Source organism: Balaenoptera borealis (genome assembly GCF_965194805.1).
Source record: "Balaenoptera borealis genome assembly, chromosome: 12".
NCBI lineage: Eukaryota > Metazoa > Chordata > Mammalia > Artiodactyla > Balaenopteridae > Balaenoptera > Balaenoptera borealis.
Genome location: NC_138869.1, coordinates 51,729,504 through 51,747,842, shown reverse-complemented (window position 1 = coordinate 51,747,842; position 18,339 = coordinate 51,729,504). Strand labels below are relative to the sequence as shown.

At 40.6% G+C, this 18,339-nt stretch overlaps 1 protein-coding gene across 3 annotated transcripts in view; it reads left to right on the top strand.

The window, feature by feature from the left end:
• Window positions 1-18,339, top strand: part of LOC309608479 (T-cell activation inhibitor, mitochondrial-like) — a 78,261-nt gene that overhangs the window by 49,915 nt on the left and 10,007 nt on the right. For 2 of the 3 annotated variants that reach the window (XM_082348696.1, XM_082348694.1), the window contains 5 exons: window positions 5,261-5,383; window positions 8,026-8,123; window positions 8,415-8,506; window positions 12,952-13,184; window positions 14,143-14,274. In XM_082348696.1, the coding sequence (XP_082204822.1) occupies window positions 5,261-5,383; window positions 8,026-8,123; window positions 8,415-8,506; window positions 12,952-13,184; window positions 14,143-14,274 (678 nt within the window). The remainder of the gene's footprint in view (window positions 1-5,260; window positions 5,384-8,025; window positions 8,124-8,414; window positions 8,507-12,951; window positions 13,185-14,142; window positions 14,275-18,339) is intronic. The other variant, XM_082348695.1, reaches the window with a different exon arrangement.

Below are 18,339 nucleotides of genomic sequence, written 5' to 3'. Positions count from 1 at the left end.
GTAGAGTTTCTGCTGAGAAATCAGCTGTTAACCTTATGGGAGTTCCCTTGTATGTTTTTTGTCGTTTTTCCCTTGCTGCTTTCAATAATTTTTCTTTGTCTTTAATTTTTGCCAATTTGATTACTATGTGTCTTGGCATGTTTCTCCTTGGGTTTATCCTGTATGGGACTCGCTGCGCTTCCTGGACTTGTGTGGCTATTTCCTTTCCCATGTTAGGGAAGTTTTCTACTATAATCTCTTCATATATTTTCTCTGGTCCTTTCTCTCTTTCTTCTCCTTCTGGGACCCCTATAATGTGAATGTTGTTGCATTTAATGTTGTCCCAGAGGTCTCTTAGTCTGTCTTCATTTCTTTTCATTCTTTTTTCTTTATTCTGTTCTGCAGCAGTGAATTCCACCATTCTGTCTTCCAGGTCACTTATCCGTTCTTCTGCCTCAGTTATTCTGCTATTGATTCCTTCTAGTGTAATTTTCATTTCAGTTATTGTATTGTTCATCTCTGTTTGTTGGTTTTTTAATTCTTCTAGGTCTTTGTTAAACATTTCTTGCATCTTCTCGATCTTTGCCTCCATTCTTTTTCTGAGGTCCTGGATCATCTTCACTATCATTATTCTGAATTCTTTTTCTGGAAGGCTGCCTATCTCCACTTCATTTAGTTGTTTTTCTGGGGTTTTATCTTGTTCCTTCATCTGGTACATAGCCCTCTGCCTTTTCATCTTGTCTATCTTTCTGTGAATGTTGGTTTTGCGCCACAGGCTGCAGGATAGTAGTTCCTCTTGCTTCTGCTGTTTGCCCTCTGGTGGATGATGCTATCTAAGAGGCTTGGGCAAGTTTCCTGATGGGAGGGACTGGTGGTGGGTAGAGCTGACTGTTTCTCTGGTGGGCAGAGCTCAGTAAAACTTTAATCCGCTTGGCTGCTGATGGGTGGGGCTGGGTTCCCTCCCTGTTGGTTGTTTGGCCTGAGGGAACCCAACACTGGAGCCTACCCGGGCTCTTTGGTGGGGCTAATGGCAGACTCTGGGAGGGCTCATACCAAGGAGTACTTCCCAGAACTTCTGCTGCCAGTGTCGTTGTCCCCACGGTGAGCCACAGCCACCCCCCACCTCTGCAAGAGACCCTCCAACACTAGCAGGTAGGTCTGATTCAGTCTTCTCTGGGGTCACCGCTCCTTCCCCTGGGTCCCGATGTGCACAGTACTTTGTGTGTGCCCTCCAAGAGTGGAGTCTCTGTTTCCCCCAGTCCTGTCAAAGTCCAGCAATCAAATGCCAGTAGCCTTCAAAGTCTGATTCTCTAGGAATTCCTCTTCCCGTTGCCGGACCCCCAGGTTGGGAAGCCTGACGTGGGGCTCAGAACCTTCACTCCAGTGGGTGGACTTCTGTGGTATAAGTGTTCTCCAGTCTGTGAGTCACCCACCAAGCAGTTATGGGATTTGATTTTACTGTGATTGCGCCCCTCCTACCGTCTCATTGTGGCTTTTCCTTTGTGTTTGGATGTGGGGTATCTTCTTTGGTGAGTTCCAGTGTCTTCCTGTCGATGATTGTCCAGCAGCTAGTTGTGATTCTGGTGTTCTCACAAGAGGGAGTCTGAAATGCTATTCTGGTAGCTACTGAGATATTAGTAAATGTCAAAATTCCATTTTTTCTATTTGAAGTTTGCGTGCAAAGTTTTATTTCACTTTCATTGTCTAAGCTCTGAATCCTCTTAGTGTCCACAATATGCCACATTGGACAACTACAATATTGGAATTATTTCTGTAGGATATTTGGAAATGTTATAATCATGCTTTAACTCATATCATACATTTATTCACTCTTCTCCTTATTTATAGGCTAAGTCATTGTTTTTCAAATTATAAGTCATAACTTTAGTCTCTGTAACCTCCCTTAATCGGGAATGGTTCCTCAGTGTTTTCTTGTCTGCCATTACCTTGCTGTTATTTTGTAGAATGTCCCTAAATTTGAGTGTTTTGAGTTTATCTGGTATTTCTCATAATTAGAGTCCGGTTATTCATATTTGGCAGGAATACCCCGAAAGTGAAGTGTGTTGTTTTCAATGTTATATAGGAGGCATATGATGTTAATTGTCCCATTACTAGTGATATTAACTTGGATCATTTGATTAAGGTGGTGTCTCCCAGTTTTTTCCCCAGTAAAGGAACTATTTTTCCCTTCAGTTAGTTTCTTTTGAGGAGATACTTAGGGCTATGTAAATATCCTTTTAACACTGAATTTTTACCCCTTAGCTCTAGTGCTCATTGATGATTTTTGCCTGAATCACATATTATGATGATGGTTGCCAAATGGCAATTTTCTAACTTTTTCATCCCTTCAAGCCAGCTCCTATGTCCCCATCATTCTTTGAGAACTCTCTTACTTCCTGGTTCACCAAGGTGTTCCAGGCTCATCTGGACTTTCCCTGGCCCAGTGGTTGATTGAACCCTTTTGCCAAGAAGCTCTGGTTCTTTTTAGAAGGGAATGATTTTTAGAAACCAAGATCTGGGTGGTGCATGTCTCAGTTGCTACTGAACTTCTCAGTGGCCAGAGCTACGAAACATGTATCTTTGTCTTTATATCTATAGATAGATCTAATATCTACGTAGATAGATAGATAGATAGGTAGAAAGAAAGAAAAAATGCCACGTGTAGAACCTTCATTTTTATCTCAGTGTTTAGACACAAAACACAAAAATTGTTAAACTAGATCAGTTAAATTTTATACACTAAATATAAGAATTCCAACAATCAGATCATGAATATATAATCATAAGATTATATTTCAGTCTACAGTTTAAGACATTTGGTCCCCAAACCCAACCTGATATGCCATTTGATATTTCATTTGTCAAAAAAATCATCCATTGTATTACATAATTTAAAGTAAATTGATTTACACGTATGACTTAATAAATGAGGAAAAGGTTGAAAAATTGTAAGAGCTAATAATTGTGATATAAAATAAGATATTATTTTCTTATTTCTCACACAGAAAGCAGAAATAAAATCTTTACCAGTATTTTTAAAGGGGGAGTAGGAAGAATTATTAATGACTGTACACATTTAGTGAATCAAAAAAATGTGGAATATAGGGAATTCCCTGGCGGTCCAGTGGTTAAGGCTCTGAGCTTCCACTGCAGGGGGCACAGGTTCAATCCTTGTTCCAGAACTAAGATCTCTGCACGCCCCTCCATATGGCCAAAAAAAAAAAAAGGAACATCGTTAGAGGAAGAGGTCCTAATTCCTTACCCCAATGTGCAAGACCTTTTATAATCTCACACACACACATATACGTGCCTCTCCAGTCTCATCTCACACCCCCCCTCCCTCTAGGCATCATGTGATCTGGGCACGTTGGTTCATCTTATACTTCCCTGTGCACTGGCGTGGTTGACATGCCCTTCCATTTCACTAATGTGCCTGGAAAACTCTGATCCATCTCTCAGGTTCAGGTCACATATCACCTGCTCTATAGAACCTTCCAGGCAGAATTACTTAATTCTTCCTCTGTTCTCCTAGAAGCTCATATGTTCTCTTCCAATTGCTTCTCTCTCTATTCCTTACTAGATGTATCTTCCTTATATTCCCAACACAACACACTGTTAGGCTTTCAGGATAAATATTTGATGCATGCATAATGGTTGATTGGTTCTGAGAGTTTCAACTTGATTACTATTATGATTTTTGCGGCTGCACTGTGCAGCGTGCAGGATGGTAGTTCCCTGACCAGGGATAGAACCCAGTGTCCCCTGCAGTGGAAGCGGGAGTCCTAACTACTGGACTGCCAGGGAATTCCCTGAACTTGATTATTTTTTAAAGGTTGTAGATCACAACATCTCAAACCTTTAAAGTGACTTAAAAATTAAGGAACCTTAAAAAGGTTTATTTGGCAAGCACTTTTGAGATGGACATATGAGCCCTTCTGCAGAGTTATCCTAACACCTGACCATCAATCACTGACAGGTGTCCCACAGGGGGTGTCAGGTGGCCTGGGGATGGGGTGCTTTAGACCATTTTCCCCCTAACCCCCTGGAGCTTTCTCTTGCACGGCTGTACCCAGGGCCCACTCCACCACTACCATCTTGGACCCAAAATGTTCCTCTGATCTCCGAGTCACCTTGCCACTCTGCCCTGCCTACTCCTGCAGCAGCCATTCAGCCTCCTAGGCACCACCCAGGCCTCTCGTTTGTCCAGCCTCCTCTGGGGGACTAGAGACTCTGAGCGACAGCCAGCATCCCTTGTGCCCTGACCATTATAACACCGAGGAAGTGATAACCTCCCAAGGGGCCGTGCTGCTCGGTACGAGGCCACCCGGGCTGCCCTCAGCTCTTGTCTGAAAGCTCTCCCCTTCTAATCCTTACGCCGACTTTGATGTTTATTTTCTCTTTTAAGACTTCACTGAGGTAAACGTTCTAAGAAATGCAGAATTAAAAGAACATCTTTCTGCTGAGCCTATGATGTAGTTGACGGGGGAAAATAATAAAGGTGGAGAGAGGTGAGACTAGAGCTGGGCATTTGGTTGGGTGGAAAGGAACCGAGGGGCAAACAGACCCACCCGACAGGAGCGTGTGGGCGGAGACACCGAGACTGGTAAGGCCTGACCAGTGGGAGCACTTGGACAGAGAGCTGAGGGGCTGAGCGGGGCGAGCTCAGGGTGCTGACAACCAAGACGAAAACAAAGCAAGAAACGGGGTCTACCCAGCTAGAATCCACAGAGTTACCTCCGCACGTCCCTGCATCAGGAAACACTGCCTGTTGAATGTCACCAGCACCATTAGGTGCGTCTTCTGAATTGACTTTTTCCCCGTCTGGCTGCATTAGGACACCATCTGCTCATGTGCCCCAGTAGGAAAAGGGTCGCCTGTAGATGACCGATGCAAGTGGCGGTCCAGTACAGCCTGCTTAAAAGTGCAGTAAACATAAGTGAGGTTTGAAGTATCTTTAATTCTTTAAAAATCATCCCATCTCTGGAAATCTAGCAACAGGCTGGGTGTAATTTAAATTGAATTTTTTTGATAGACAAAGGAAGTTGTCATAAGTAGAATATGATTTAACAGATGCTGGCAGTTCTCCAAGAAACCTATTTTAGAAGTATTTACTCTAAAAGAATAGACTTGGCAGCAGTACTTATAATTTGGTAAACGTTTGATGGCAAACTCGGTTTAACACTGGGGCTGCTTTAATTCAATGAACACGTCGTTCAATAGTAGAAATGTTTGCGTTATAGTTAGTATTGCAAAGTGTATATCTCTGTTTTTTTCTTTCTAGATCCTGGTTAGATAACAATGGGAAAAGTGCTGTTAAAAAGCTGAAGAATAGTTTGCCACTTAGAAAAGAACTAGATCATTTAAAAGATGAACTGTCCCATCAATTGCAGCTCTCGGATATCAGGTAATGAAGAAGAGAAAGCCTAATTTAGAGATTAAAATAAACATGCTTTACCTATTGGTAAAGGTTTGTTTCTAACAGTTAAATATTCGTGTCTTTAATTATTCTGTTAACTAAATATTCTTTTGTTATCTTTTTATGAAAGTAATCAAATGTTTATGTAGGAAAACTAATATGAATTTCTTGTATAAAATAGTGAAGTAAAGTTTAGATACTGACATTTTTAGCATAATAGTTTTTTTATACAATGAATTTGTAATAAAAATATCCTTTTCAATATACCTATAATGTATAAAAAATAATTATTTCCCCCTCATATACGATTGGTATTCAAGTTTAAAAAGATAAAGGGAGATAAAAAATAAATGTTGTATTTTTTGGTTCTATTTTACGTAGCATGACTTTTTTTTCTAACTGAGGTATAATTGACATATAACATTACATTAGTTCCAAGTGTTTTACATAATAATTCATTATTTGTAAACATTGCAAAGTGATCACAATAAGTCTAGTTAACATCTATTGCCATATATGGTTACAGATTTTTTTTCTTGTGATGAGAACTTTTAAGATCTACTCTTTTAGCAACTTTCAAAAATGTAATACAGTATTATTAGCTATAGTCGCCGTATAACATGACGTTTTAAATAAGTTTTTATAAACTTAGGAATCATAGTTATATAAAGATACATGCTGAAGTTTATTATAAAAATAGATTTAACAGCTGTTACAACCCTAAGGAGGGGGTGGTGTGATTCAGTCATGGGACTCTGCATTACAAGAACCCTGAGATATTGTCATCTGGTCTGGAGCTTAAACTTCTATTACTCTTTGCTGTAGCCTGTTTTGTTGTTTTCAGCCATCATTATCAGTACTTTTTACTTAGATTGAACCAAATGACCATTTGGGTACCATAACAGCACCTTTTTCCTGGACTTGCAGAATACAGATAGTACTTATATGTTCTGTTCTTGTGTATTCAAATCATAGTTGTCTAAGATAATTGAAATTTCAAAGGAAAGTGTTTACACTTGGACTGTGGGATGTTTGGGTTTGTGCTGATAGCTGCTGTCTTTTCATCACATCCAAGTTTGATTATAGGGGGCCCTTCCAATTCCATAATCAAGTAACATAGACTTTACTAACTAAAAACAAAATAATAAGATCCTTTTTAAAGGTTTATAAAAAACAAATTGATATGCATGAAAATAACTTTTTCTAAATAAATTTTTAAAGACTGAGAAAGCAGACTGGGATCAGAAAAATGAAAGGGTTTCTTAAACATAAAGAGTAATAAAACAGGGACTTCCCTGGTGGCGCAGTGGTTAAGAATCCACCTGCCAATGCAGGGGACACGGATTCAAGCCCTGGTCTGGGAAGATCCCACATGCCGTGGAGCAACTAAGCCCGTGCGCCACAACTACTGAGCCTGCGCTCTACAGCCCGTGCTCCCCAACAAGAGAAGCCACCACAATGAAGAAACCCACACACCACAATGAAGAGTAGCCCCCGATCGCCGCAACTAGAGAAAGCCCGTGCGCAGCAATGAAGACCCAACTCAGCCAAAAATAAATTTAAAAAAGAGTAATAAAACATTATTTTACAATATAGTGGAGAAATTTCTCAGCTTTAATTCTTACTATGGTAAATATCAATAGCTATAACCCATGTAAACAAAAGCTCTTCGAGGTTCTCAGTTTTTAGGAGTGCAAAGGGGTCCCGAGACCAGAACATTTGAGGACCGTGGACGTGAGTGTCTCGGCTTACTGGGAAATTAACCAAGTCTCCAACAAAAGGAAGCATTGTGACTGATGACATTGTGTGTTAAAGGAATAATTTTGAAAGCCGATTTCACTTTATCAGAAATGACATTCATCAGAATTGGTGTTAGGATGAAGAAGGAACCTAAGTTTTCTAAAGCCTGTTGAGCGCCTTACTCCTTCACATGTTCATCCCCTGTGATTTACGCCACCTGTGCTGTAAGAAGTGTCCCCACTGGGCAAGCAGGAAGAGGAACCTTAGGAAGACCAGAGGCAGTTTGTTGAAGGTCACAGAGCTAGTCAATCACAGAATTAGATTTCGAAGGTTGGTTTTCTGACACCACTTAATACCAGTGCTCTTTACACATACACAGAAGCGCCTCTGGGACATCATGCGAATATCAAGTTCCATTTTGTCACTGAGATGTAATAATGTTCATCTATAAAATGAACAGATTACACAATGTCGTAAAAATCATTTTCTCTAGAATATGATAAAAAAAATTCTGATAAACCGAACTGGAATTCCTAGTTGGAACTTCAATCCAAGACATCATCATCGTCATTGAACAATGTAAAGAAGGAAAAGATCTTTGTCAAAGTTTTCCCCATTTCATCCTCTTATTTTAAGAGAAACAACACAGTGTATTTGCTTGTTGTAAGTCTTTGGATAGCTGAATATAGTGCTAAGATGTTTACCCTCTGGTAAACGATTCATTTCCCATTTGGCTGCTTCTTGAAACATGAGTTCGTTTGGGAACATGTTGTGTGTCTCCTTGAGAAAGCAACTCCTCGGCTTTCCCGGGGGTCAAGCAGTGGGGGCGCGTGTGTGCCTCCCTCTGGGGGGACAGGGGTGTTAATGGGCCGTGTGCTCTGTTGGACCAGGTGGCAGAGGAGCTGGGGCATCGCCCACCGCTGCAGCCAGCTGCACAGTTTAGGCCGCTTAGCCCAGCAGAACTTGGAAAGCCTTAAAAATGCAAAAGGTAAACAATTTCCATTCACTTCCGAAATCCATATCCCTTAACGGCTATACACATCTGTAAATTCTAGAGGAAAGCTAAGTGTTAAAAGTCTTTGTATTGATAGATGTGACTTTATATCAGCTGAATTTTTAAATCTGTTCCTTTGAATTAAACAGTGACAAAAAATTAGACTTGAAGTTTCTACCGAATTTAATCCTGAGTTGATACATGAAATTTATGTAATTATTTGCACAGTGCTGAAAGAATGAAGCCTCTCTGGACAGTGACCAAAGGTTTGTGTTTTACCATCAGGATGTACAATAATATTTACAGACCGGTCCGGGCTGAGTGCAGTGGGCCATGTGATGCTGGGAACAATGGATGTCCATCATCACTGGACAAGAGTAAGAAAAAGCTTAAAAGCAAAAAAAATCTCTGATTTGTCATTGACATGCTTTTGTTTCAAACTATGCTAATATAGCAATGAACTAAAAAATTTTGAATCATAGTTTCAGCTGTTTGCAAATCAGATACTCAATAATTTGTAGTTTAAATTCTTAGAGGACTGATTTTTTTTTTTTAAGATTTACTTTTTATTTATTTATTTTTGGCTGTATCGGATCTTAGTTGCGGCATGCTGGATCTTCTTTGAGGCATGTGGGATCTTTTGTTGCTGAGCACAGGCTCTTTGTTGCAGCGCGAGGGCTTCTCTCTTATTGTGGCGTGTGGGTTTTTTCTCTCTAGTTGTGGCCCACAGGCTCCAGGGCGCATGGGCTCAGTAGTTGTGGCGTGTGGGCTTAGCTGTCCCGCGCACGTGGGATCTTAGTTCCATCGAACCTGCGTCCCCTGCATTGTATGGCAGATTCTTTACCACCAGGGAAGTCCCTAGAGGACTGATTTTTAAGTCCATTTTTATTTGGAAATTTTATAGTCTTTTCTAAAGCACAGTCTAAAGGCCTGCATTCTGTTGTTTTGTTTGTTTTGTTTTTAACAGATTTTGTGGTATAATTGACATACAATAAATGTACATATTTAGTGGGTATAATTTGATGAGACGTGACATGTAAATACCCGTGAAACCATTACCATAATCAGGATAGTGAACACATCTGTCACCCACAAAAGAATGCTCATGTCCCTTGTAAACCCTCTCTTTCATCCCACCACCCCCTACCCAAGCAACCACTGGTCTGCTTTCTGTCACTATAGATTATATTTCTAGAGTTTTATGTAAGTGGAAGCACAGAGTTTGTACTTTCGTGGTGTTTGATTTCTTTCACTCAGCATAATTATTTTGAGATTCATCCATCCTATTGCATGTATCAAGCATTTATTCCTTTTTATTTCCACTTAGTATTCCATCATATGGATATACCACAGTTTTTTTTATACATTCACTTGTTAATGGACATTGGGTTATGTCAGCTTTTGGCCATTAGAAATAAAGCTGCTATGAATATTTTTCTACAAATATTTGTATGGACATATATTTCCTTTTCTCTTGGGTAAATACCTGAAAGTGGAATGGCCGGATATGTCAGGGTATTTTAACTTTTTGAGAAACTGCTAACACTCGCTATGGTCATCTTTTTAATTTTAGCCACTTGAAGAGGTGTGTGGTTCTATCTCACTGTGGGTTTAATTTGCATTTCTCTAATGATGAATGGTGGTGAGCATCTTTTCATGTGCTTTTTTGCCATCCATATATCTTCTTTGGTGAAATATCTGTTCAAATCAAATATCTGGTAGAAAATATTTGCAAACCACCTGCGTGACAAAGTCTTTGTATCTAAATATATAAAGAACTCTTAAAGCTCAACAGTAAAAAAATAAACAATGGATTAGAAAATGGGTAAAATACATGAACAGATATGTCACAGAAGAAGACATATAGATGACAAATAAGCACATGAAAAACCATAGGGAAATGCAAATTAAAACTGAAGTGATGGACTTCCCTGGTGGCCCAGTGGTTAAGAATCTGCCTGCCAATGCAGGGGACACAAGTTCGAGCCCTGGTCCAGGAAGATCCCACATGCCGTGGAGCAACTAAGCCCATGGGCCACAACTACTGAGCCTGCGCTCTAGAGCCCGCGAGCCACAACTACTGAAGCCCACGCACCTAGAGCCTGTGCTCTGCAACAAGAGAAGCCACCGCAATGAGAAGCCAGTGCACCCCAACAAAGAGTAGCCCCCGCTCGCCGCAACTAGAGAAAGCCCGCGCACAGCAACAAAGACCCAACGCAGCCAAAAATAAAATAAATAAATTTAAAAAAAGTGTATTATAAATACTTTGTAGAATTTTTATACTGCTATTGCTTTTATTATAACAGACTTTTTGATGCCTTTCAACTCCTCTAATATAACTGCAACTTTCTGTATAAAATCTGAGTCCGTAATGTAGGGCACAGGTCCTTCCCCGACCCAGCGCCACCTGCCTCTTCAGCCTCGCCTCCTTCCACTTAGGCCACATGTGCCACCCTCCAGCCACACCAAACTCCTTTGTTTTTGAACCTGCTTTGTCCCTATTGGTGCTTCCAAGTTTCCACATGCTTTTTTCTTCCCTTGAAACTTTCCCACATGCAGCTAACCTTCTCTATTCCTTTTTTTTTTTTTGATTGAAATAGTTGATTTACAATGTTGTGTTAGTTTCTGGTATACAGCAAAGTAATTCAGTTATATATCACATACATATTCTTTTTTTAAAAATAAATTTATTTATTTTTGGCTGCATTGGGTCTTCGTTGCTGGGAGCGGGCTTTCTCTAGTTGTGGCAAGCGGGAGCTACTCTTCGTTGTGGTGTGTGAGCTTCTCATTGCAGTGGCTTCTCTTGTTGTGGAGCATGGGCTCTAGGTGCACAGGTTTCAGTAGTTGTGGCACACGGGCTCAGTAGTTGTGGCTCGTGGGCTCTATAGCGCAGGCTCAGTAGTTGTGGCGCACGGGCTTAGTTGCTCCGCGGCATGTGGGATCTTCCTGGACCAGGGCTCGAACCTGAGTCACCTGCGTTGGCAGGTGGATTCTTTCTTTTTTTTTTTTTAATTTATTTATTTTTGGCTGCGTTGGGTCTTTGTTGCTGTGCACGGGCTTTCTCTAGTTGTTTTCTATGTCTGTGAGTCTGTTTCTGCTTTGTAGATACGTTCATTTGTGTCATATTTTAGATTCCACATGTACGTAATATTATATGGTATTTGTTTTTCTCTTTCTGACTTACTTGGTAAGTCAGTATGATAATCTCTAAGTTCATCCATGTAAATGGCATTATTTCCTTCTTTTTATGGCTGAGTAGTATTCCCGTGTGTGTGTGTGTGTGTGTGTGTGTGTGTGTGTGTGTGTGTGTGTGTGTGTGTGTGTGTATGCCACATCTTCTTTATCCATTCATCTGTCAATGTACATTTAGGTTGTTTCCATGCCTTGGCTCTTGTAAGTAGTGCTGCTCTAAACACTGGGGTGCATGTATATTTTTGTATTATACTTTTGTCTGGATATATGCCCAGGAGTGGGATTGGGATTGCTGGATCATATGGCAGCTCTTTTTAGTTTTTCTTTTTTTTTTTTTTTTGGCCAAGCAGCTTGCAGAGATCTTAGTTCCCCGACCAGGGATTAAACCTGTGCCCTCAGCAGTGAAAGCACAGAATCTTAACCACTGGACCACCAGTGAATTCCCACTATTTTTAGTTTTTAAGGAACTTCCATGTTGTTTTCATAGTGACTGTACCAATTTCCATTCCCACCAACAGTAGAGGAGGGTTCCCTTTTCTCCACACCCTCTCCAGCTTTTTTTTTTTTAAATTTATTTTTGGCTGCTTTGGGTCTTTGTTGCCGCGCACAGGCTTTCTCTCTAGTTGTGGTGAGTGGTGGTTACTCTTTGTTGAGGTGCGTGGGCTTCTCAGAGTGGTGGCTTCTCTTGTTGTGGAGCGTGGGCTCTAGGGCATACAGGCTTCAGTAGTTACGGTGCGCGGGCTCAGTAATTCTGGTGCATGGGCTTATTTGCTCCACGGCATGTGGGATCTTGTCTCCTGCATATCTTCTGCATTGGCAGGTGGATTCTTAACCATTGCACCAGGTGAGAAGTCCCTCCAGTGTTTATTATTTGTAGACTTTTTGATGATGGTCATTCTGCCCAGTGTGAGGTGGTACCTCATTGTAGTTTTGATTTGCATTTCTCTAATAATTAGTGATGCATCTAACCTTCTCTAAATCCTCTTTATCTTTTCATATTGGTTATGTTAGACGTCCTTGAAAACCTTTGCTTGACCCTCCAATCACTTCACCCTGATGTGGCACTTGGTACACTGAATTCTGATTCTTGTTTTGTTTCCCTGCACCCTGACCATAAGCCCCTGGGAGACAGGGACACAAATTCTTATAATCTCTATACTCCAAGGGCCCAGTTTAGTGTTTAAGTACATGGTAGGTGCTTCGTAATAGAATTTAGTTGAATTAAGGGAAATTCTGAGGAAATAGATTTGCAATTGAAATATGTAGACTTTATTTCTAAAACCATTCTTTATTATACCATTTAATCTTTCTAACCTAATTTGAGATTCTTACCTGAATATTTAAATGTTAGGACTTATTTTTATTTGGAACATATTTCTTTTCTTCTGCAATCTCTTCAATTCCTAGCTAAAAGTTCCTAAGATTTACAGTGGTTTGTTTTGAATATTAATATTTCCAGCATTCAATAGCTTTTTTCTTATTGCTTACTTGAACTTTCCTTTAGGAAAATAATTTATAATTTTCTTGTTAGAATTTCTCAATACCATTTATTGGAGTCCTAAACTTGGACTATTAAAGTACCATAAAACTAAATATTCCTTCCCTTTTCTTTAAAAAAAAAATACTGTAGCTTTTTGAAAGATTACCGAGTTATTTTGACCTGCAGAGGAGGCTGATGCTACTGGAGGACCAAATAAGCTATCTTCTAGGTGGCATCCAAGTTGTTTATATCGAAGAATTACAGCCAGTGTTGACACTTGAAGAATATTACTCTCTTCTCGACGTATTCTATAATAGACTCTTGAAAAGTCGAATACCTTTTCACCCTCGAAGTTTGCGTAGTTGGCAAATGATCCTTAACAGGCAAGTATCTAAAACAATTACTTTTATTCATTCACTCAGATGGGCTGTGTGTGTCCATGCATGAAATTGTTTTGTATTTCCACATGTGATTCTTAGGAATTAAAGGAATGTCACCACCTCTGTTGGCAACACTCTTTTACACATGAGAAAAGCCAACATGAGAGGATTGAAAGATTGAGTCTCTAGAACATTGTAAATATATTGCCACTTACAGGTCAAATCAGCCCTGTGGAAAACTTTATAGGATTAAACTAATGTGAAATCAGCAGTGTGCATATCAGGCACCAGGCTTGGTACTTAAATGCATTATCTCTTTAGCTCTCACAACCTCACCATGGAGTGGGTTACTACCCCCATCTTACAGATGAGGAAGGTCACAGGGCCAGGAAGGGTGTGGTCATCCTGATATTGTGTCTCACTGGGGACAGCAAAACTTCAAATCAATTCTGCTATACAGGAAGTCCACTACATATGAACCTTCAAGTTGCAAACTTTCAAAGATGCAAACGTGTGTTCACATGTCCAATCTCTTAAGTTAGTTCATGTGTCTGATGTACATTGTCACATGCATGCCTCCTCTACAAGTGGTTGTGCTTTTGTGTACTTCACTGTACAGTACTGTAGAGAGTACAGTAGTACAGTATCTTTATTTCAAGTGTTTGTTTTTTATGTATTATTTGTGTGAAAAGTATTATAAACCTACTACAGTACAGTGCTATATAACCAAATTTTGTTAGTGGGTACCTAGGCTAACTTGTTGGACTTACGAACAAATTGGACTTAGGAACGCACTATCGGAACGGAACTCGTTCATATGTAGGGGACTTACTATACCTTTAAGGTGGATTTTCTTGATGGTTTCCTTTTCCATTAATCAGACTAAGAAAATCGTTTCTTTGGGGGTGGAATGGGGGTGGAGAGGTCGCTGATTTTTCCTTTTACGTATGCTTTATTACAGTGACAGATATGCTCCAAGTCTGCACGAACTTGGGCATTTTAACATTCCGATCCTTTGCGACCCAGCAAACCTCCAGTGGTTTATTCTCACCAGAGTCCAACAGGCAAGAGAGAACATGAAAAGAAAAGAAGAGTGAGTTCCCTTAGCCCTCTTCCTGTCTTACCATTTCCGTCTAATCGTTAAAAATATTCAGGTAGTCAGAACTCATAAGTATGGGAAATTAAAACTGTACTGAACTTAGGAAATCGACTGTATTAAACTGCATGTCACTTAGGAGTAACATATTTATTTATCCCCCCGGTTGTTCCAGGGATTGGATGTGGCTGTTTTCTCAGTGTAATAACCTCAGTTACATTCCCACCATGTGCCTCAATTTGAGAAGCAGGGCTTGTTAATATAAAAGTCAACTCAGGAGCAGAATGAAAGATAAGAGTATCAGAAAGAAACTGTGCAGATGGAAAAGGGTGGCAACAAGTGGGGAAAACTCAGTTACTACTTGATTAATTGGAATCTTCACTGTTTAAAATTTTGAAATCTGCTGCTAGAAAACAAGCCTCGTCTGCACTGTCATTAAATTGAGAAGAAATCTTAAAGTGAAAAATGTTTCTGGTTCATAAGCAGTGCTGTCTATATGCCATTCGTATCCTTGAAGGAATCCTGCTGTAGTCAGTAGTTTTGTAGGCAGTAAGATAGTGTTGATGATGCTTCATGGATCTACTATGAAGAAAGGGAGAGTATTATATTCAAAACAGGGTGGTTTTCCTAAAGATGTGGCCTAAGGAGGTTTGGCTAGCAAGGATTCATTCATTCATGCAGCCGTCACTTGCTGTGACCTTTGCGGATGGGAAGCTGTGAAAGGCGCCACTGGTAGAAAGATGAAGGCCTGGTCCCCAGGCTCGCAGGAGACGCAAGTGCCCTCAGCGTCAGGGGTGGTGGACGGAGAGGGGTCACGCGTGAGAGGAGCCGAGGCTGATGCTTTGGGAAGGGAACAGGAAGCAGAGGCTGTGGCCGAGGAGGACGAGCTGACGTGTCCGGGGAGGAGGGTAAGGAGGGCGGGGGCAGGAGCCTGGTGGGCGGAGGACTGGGGTGATTGTCCGAGTGTGCTGCTGGGGCCCCCCTCTGGTTACTTACTTCTCTGGCCTCGCTGCCCGTTCTCACCTCGATCTACACAAATTGCTTGTTTAAAAAGCCTAGGATGTGAAACAGAGAAAGGGTGGCCACGCAGGAGGGCTGTGGACGTGATCCGTTTCCCAGGAGATGATGGGGTCATTTTATGCATCAAATAAGTGAAGGAGTCACATATCTGTTTCACTTGTGGAATTGGTGACAGTTCTTGGCCAAATGCTACCGTACGAATAGCCTGCTTCTTGATTGGTTGGAGAGCCTTTGTGTTTGTGATGTTACATTTTCTTACCATAAGTTTGTTTTCGAACACTATTGAGTCTGTTTCTGTGTTGTTAATAAGTTCATTTGAATCACTTTTTCTTTAGATTCCACATGTAAGTGATATCATATTTGTCTTTCTCTGACTTCCTTCCCTTCGTATAATCATCTCTAGGTCAATCCATGTTTGTGCAAATGGCATTATTTTGTTCTTTTTAATGGATGAGTAATATTCCATTCTATGTATGTACCACATCTTCTTTGTCCATTCCTCTGTCAGTGGACATTAAGGTTGCTTCTCTGTCTTGACTCTTAAATAGTGCATGAATGTTCTGGTGCGTGTGTCTGTTGGAATGATGGTTTTCTCCAGATATACACCCAGCAGTGAGATTCCCGGATCATATGGTAGCTCTAGTTTGAGTTTTTAAAAGAACCTCCATACTGTTCTCCATAGTGGCTGTTACCAATTTCCACTCCCACCAAGACACAGTAAGTTTCCCTTTTCTCCACACTTCTCTCCTGCATTTATTATTTGTAGACTTTTTGATGATGGTCATTCTGAATGGTGCGAGGTGATATCTTGTAATTTTGGTTTGCATTTCTCCAATAATTAGCAATGTTGAGCACCTTTTCATGTGTTTTTTTTTTATACAGTGTGAGGAAAATGTACCTTAAGAAGCTGGCTTCCTGAAAGTCAGCCCTGTTTTGAATTCTTTTTCCTTTTTTTTTTTTAACATCTTTATTGGAGTATAATTGCTTTACAATGGTGTGTTAGTTTCTCCTGTATAACAAAGTGAGTCAGCTGTACATATACATATATCCCCATATCCCCTCCCTCTTGCGTTTCCCTCCCACCCTCCCTATCCCACCCCTCTACGTGGTCACAAAGCACCGAGCTGATCTCCCTGTGCTATGCGGCTGCTTCCCACTAGCTGTCTATTTACATTTGGTAGTGTATATATGTCCATGCCACTCTCTCACTTCGTCCCAGCTTACCCTTCCCCCTCCCCGTGTCCTCAAGTCCATTCTCTACCTCTGCATCTTTATTCCTGTCCTGCCCCTAGGTTCTTCAGAACCATTTTTTTTTTTTTAGATTCCATATATATGTGTTAGCATACAGTATTTGTTTTTCCCTTTCTGACTTACTTCACTCTGTATGACAGACTCGGTCCATCCACCTCACTACAAATAACTCAATTTTGTTTCTTTTTATGGCTGAGTAATATTCCATTGTATATATGTGCCGCATCTTCTTTATCCATTCATCTGTTGATGGACACTTAGGTTGCTTCCATGTCCTGGCTATTGTAAATAGTGCTGCAATGAACATTGTGGTACATGACTCTTTTTAAACTATGGTTTTCTCAGGGTATACTCCCAGTAGTGGGATTGCTGGGTCGTACGGTAGTTCTATTTTTGTTTTTTTAAGGAACCTCCATACTGTTCTCCATAGTGGCTGTATCAATTTACATTCCCACCAACAGTACAAGAGGGTTCCCTTTTCTCCACACCCTCTCCAGCACTTATCGTTGTAGACTTGTTGATGATCACCATTGTGACTGGTGTGAGGTGATATCTCGCTGTAGTTTATTTTTTAAATTTTTTATTTAATTTTATTATTTTTTGGCTGTGTTGGGTCTTCATTGCTGCCTGTGGGCTTTCTCTAGTTGTGGCAAACGGGGGCTACTCTTTGTTGTGGTGCACGGGCTTCTCATTGCGGTGGCTTCTCTTGTTGTGGAGCACGGGCTCTAGGTGCGTGACCTTCAGTGGTTGCAGCACGTGGGTTCAGTAGTTGCTGCGTGTGGGCTCTATGGTGAGTGGGCTTCAGTAGTTGTGGCACTCAGGCTCAGTAGTTGTGGCTCGTGGGCTCTAGAGAGCAGGCTCAGTAGTTGTGGAGCACGGATTTAGTTGCTCTGTGGCACGTGGGATCTTCCTGGATCAGGGCTTGAACCCGTGTCCCCTGCCTTGGCAGGCAGATTCTTAACCACTGCGCCACCAGGGAAGTCCCTGTTTATCTATTTTAAGTATAGTAGTGTGTATATGCTAATCCCAAACTCCCATTTTATCCTTCCACACCACCTTTCCCCTTTCATAACCATAAGTTTGTTTTCTAAGTTTATTTGTATCATGTCTCTGTTACTGAGTTGTATGAGCTATTTGTATACTTTGGGAATAAGCCTTTTCAGCCAAATTGTTTGCAAATATCTTATTCCAGTCCACAAGTTGTCTTTTCATTTTGTTTATGCTTTCCTGTGCTGCACAGAAGGTTTTAAGTTAGATTAGGTCCCATTTGTTTATTTTTGCTTTTATTTTGTTTGCCTTGGGAGACTTACCTAAAAAAATATTGGCACAGTTTATGCCAGAGACTGTTTTGCCTGTATTCCTTTCTAGGAATTTTATGATGTTATGTCTTATATTTCAGTCTCTAAGTCATTTTGAGTTTATTTTTTTGTATGGTGCAAGGGAGTGTTCTAACTTCATTGATTTACATGGCCCTATCCAGCTTTCGCAGCACCTTTTGCTGAAGAGACTGTCTTTTTTCCGTTGAATATTCTTGCCTCCTTTGTTGAAGATTAATTGACTGTAGGTGTGTGGTATTATTTCTTGTCTTTCTGTTCTGTTTCTTTGACCCATATGTGTGTGTTTGTGCCAATACTGTACAGTTTTGATCATTGTAGCTTTGTAGTATTGTCTGAAGTCTGGGGGGTTGGTTATAATGCCTTCAGCTTTCTTCTTTTTTCTCAGTTTTGCTTTGGCAATTCTGGGTCTTTTGTGGTTCCATATCAATTTTAGGGTTATTTGTTCTAGTTCTGT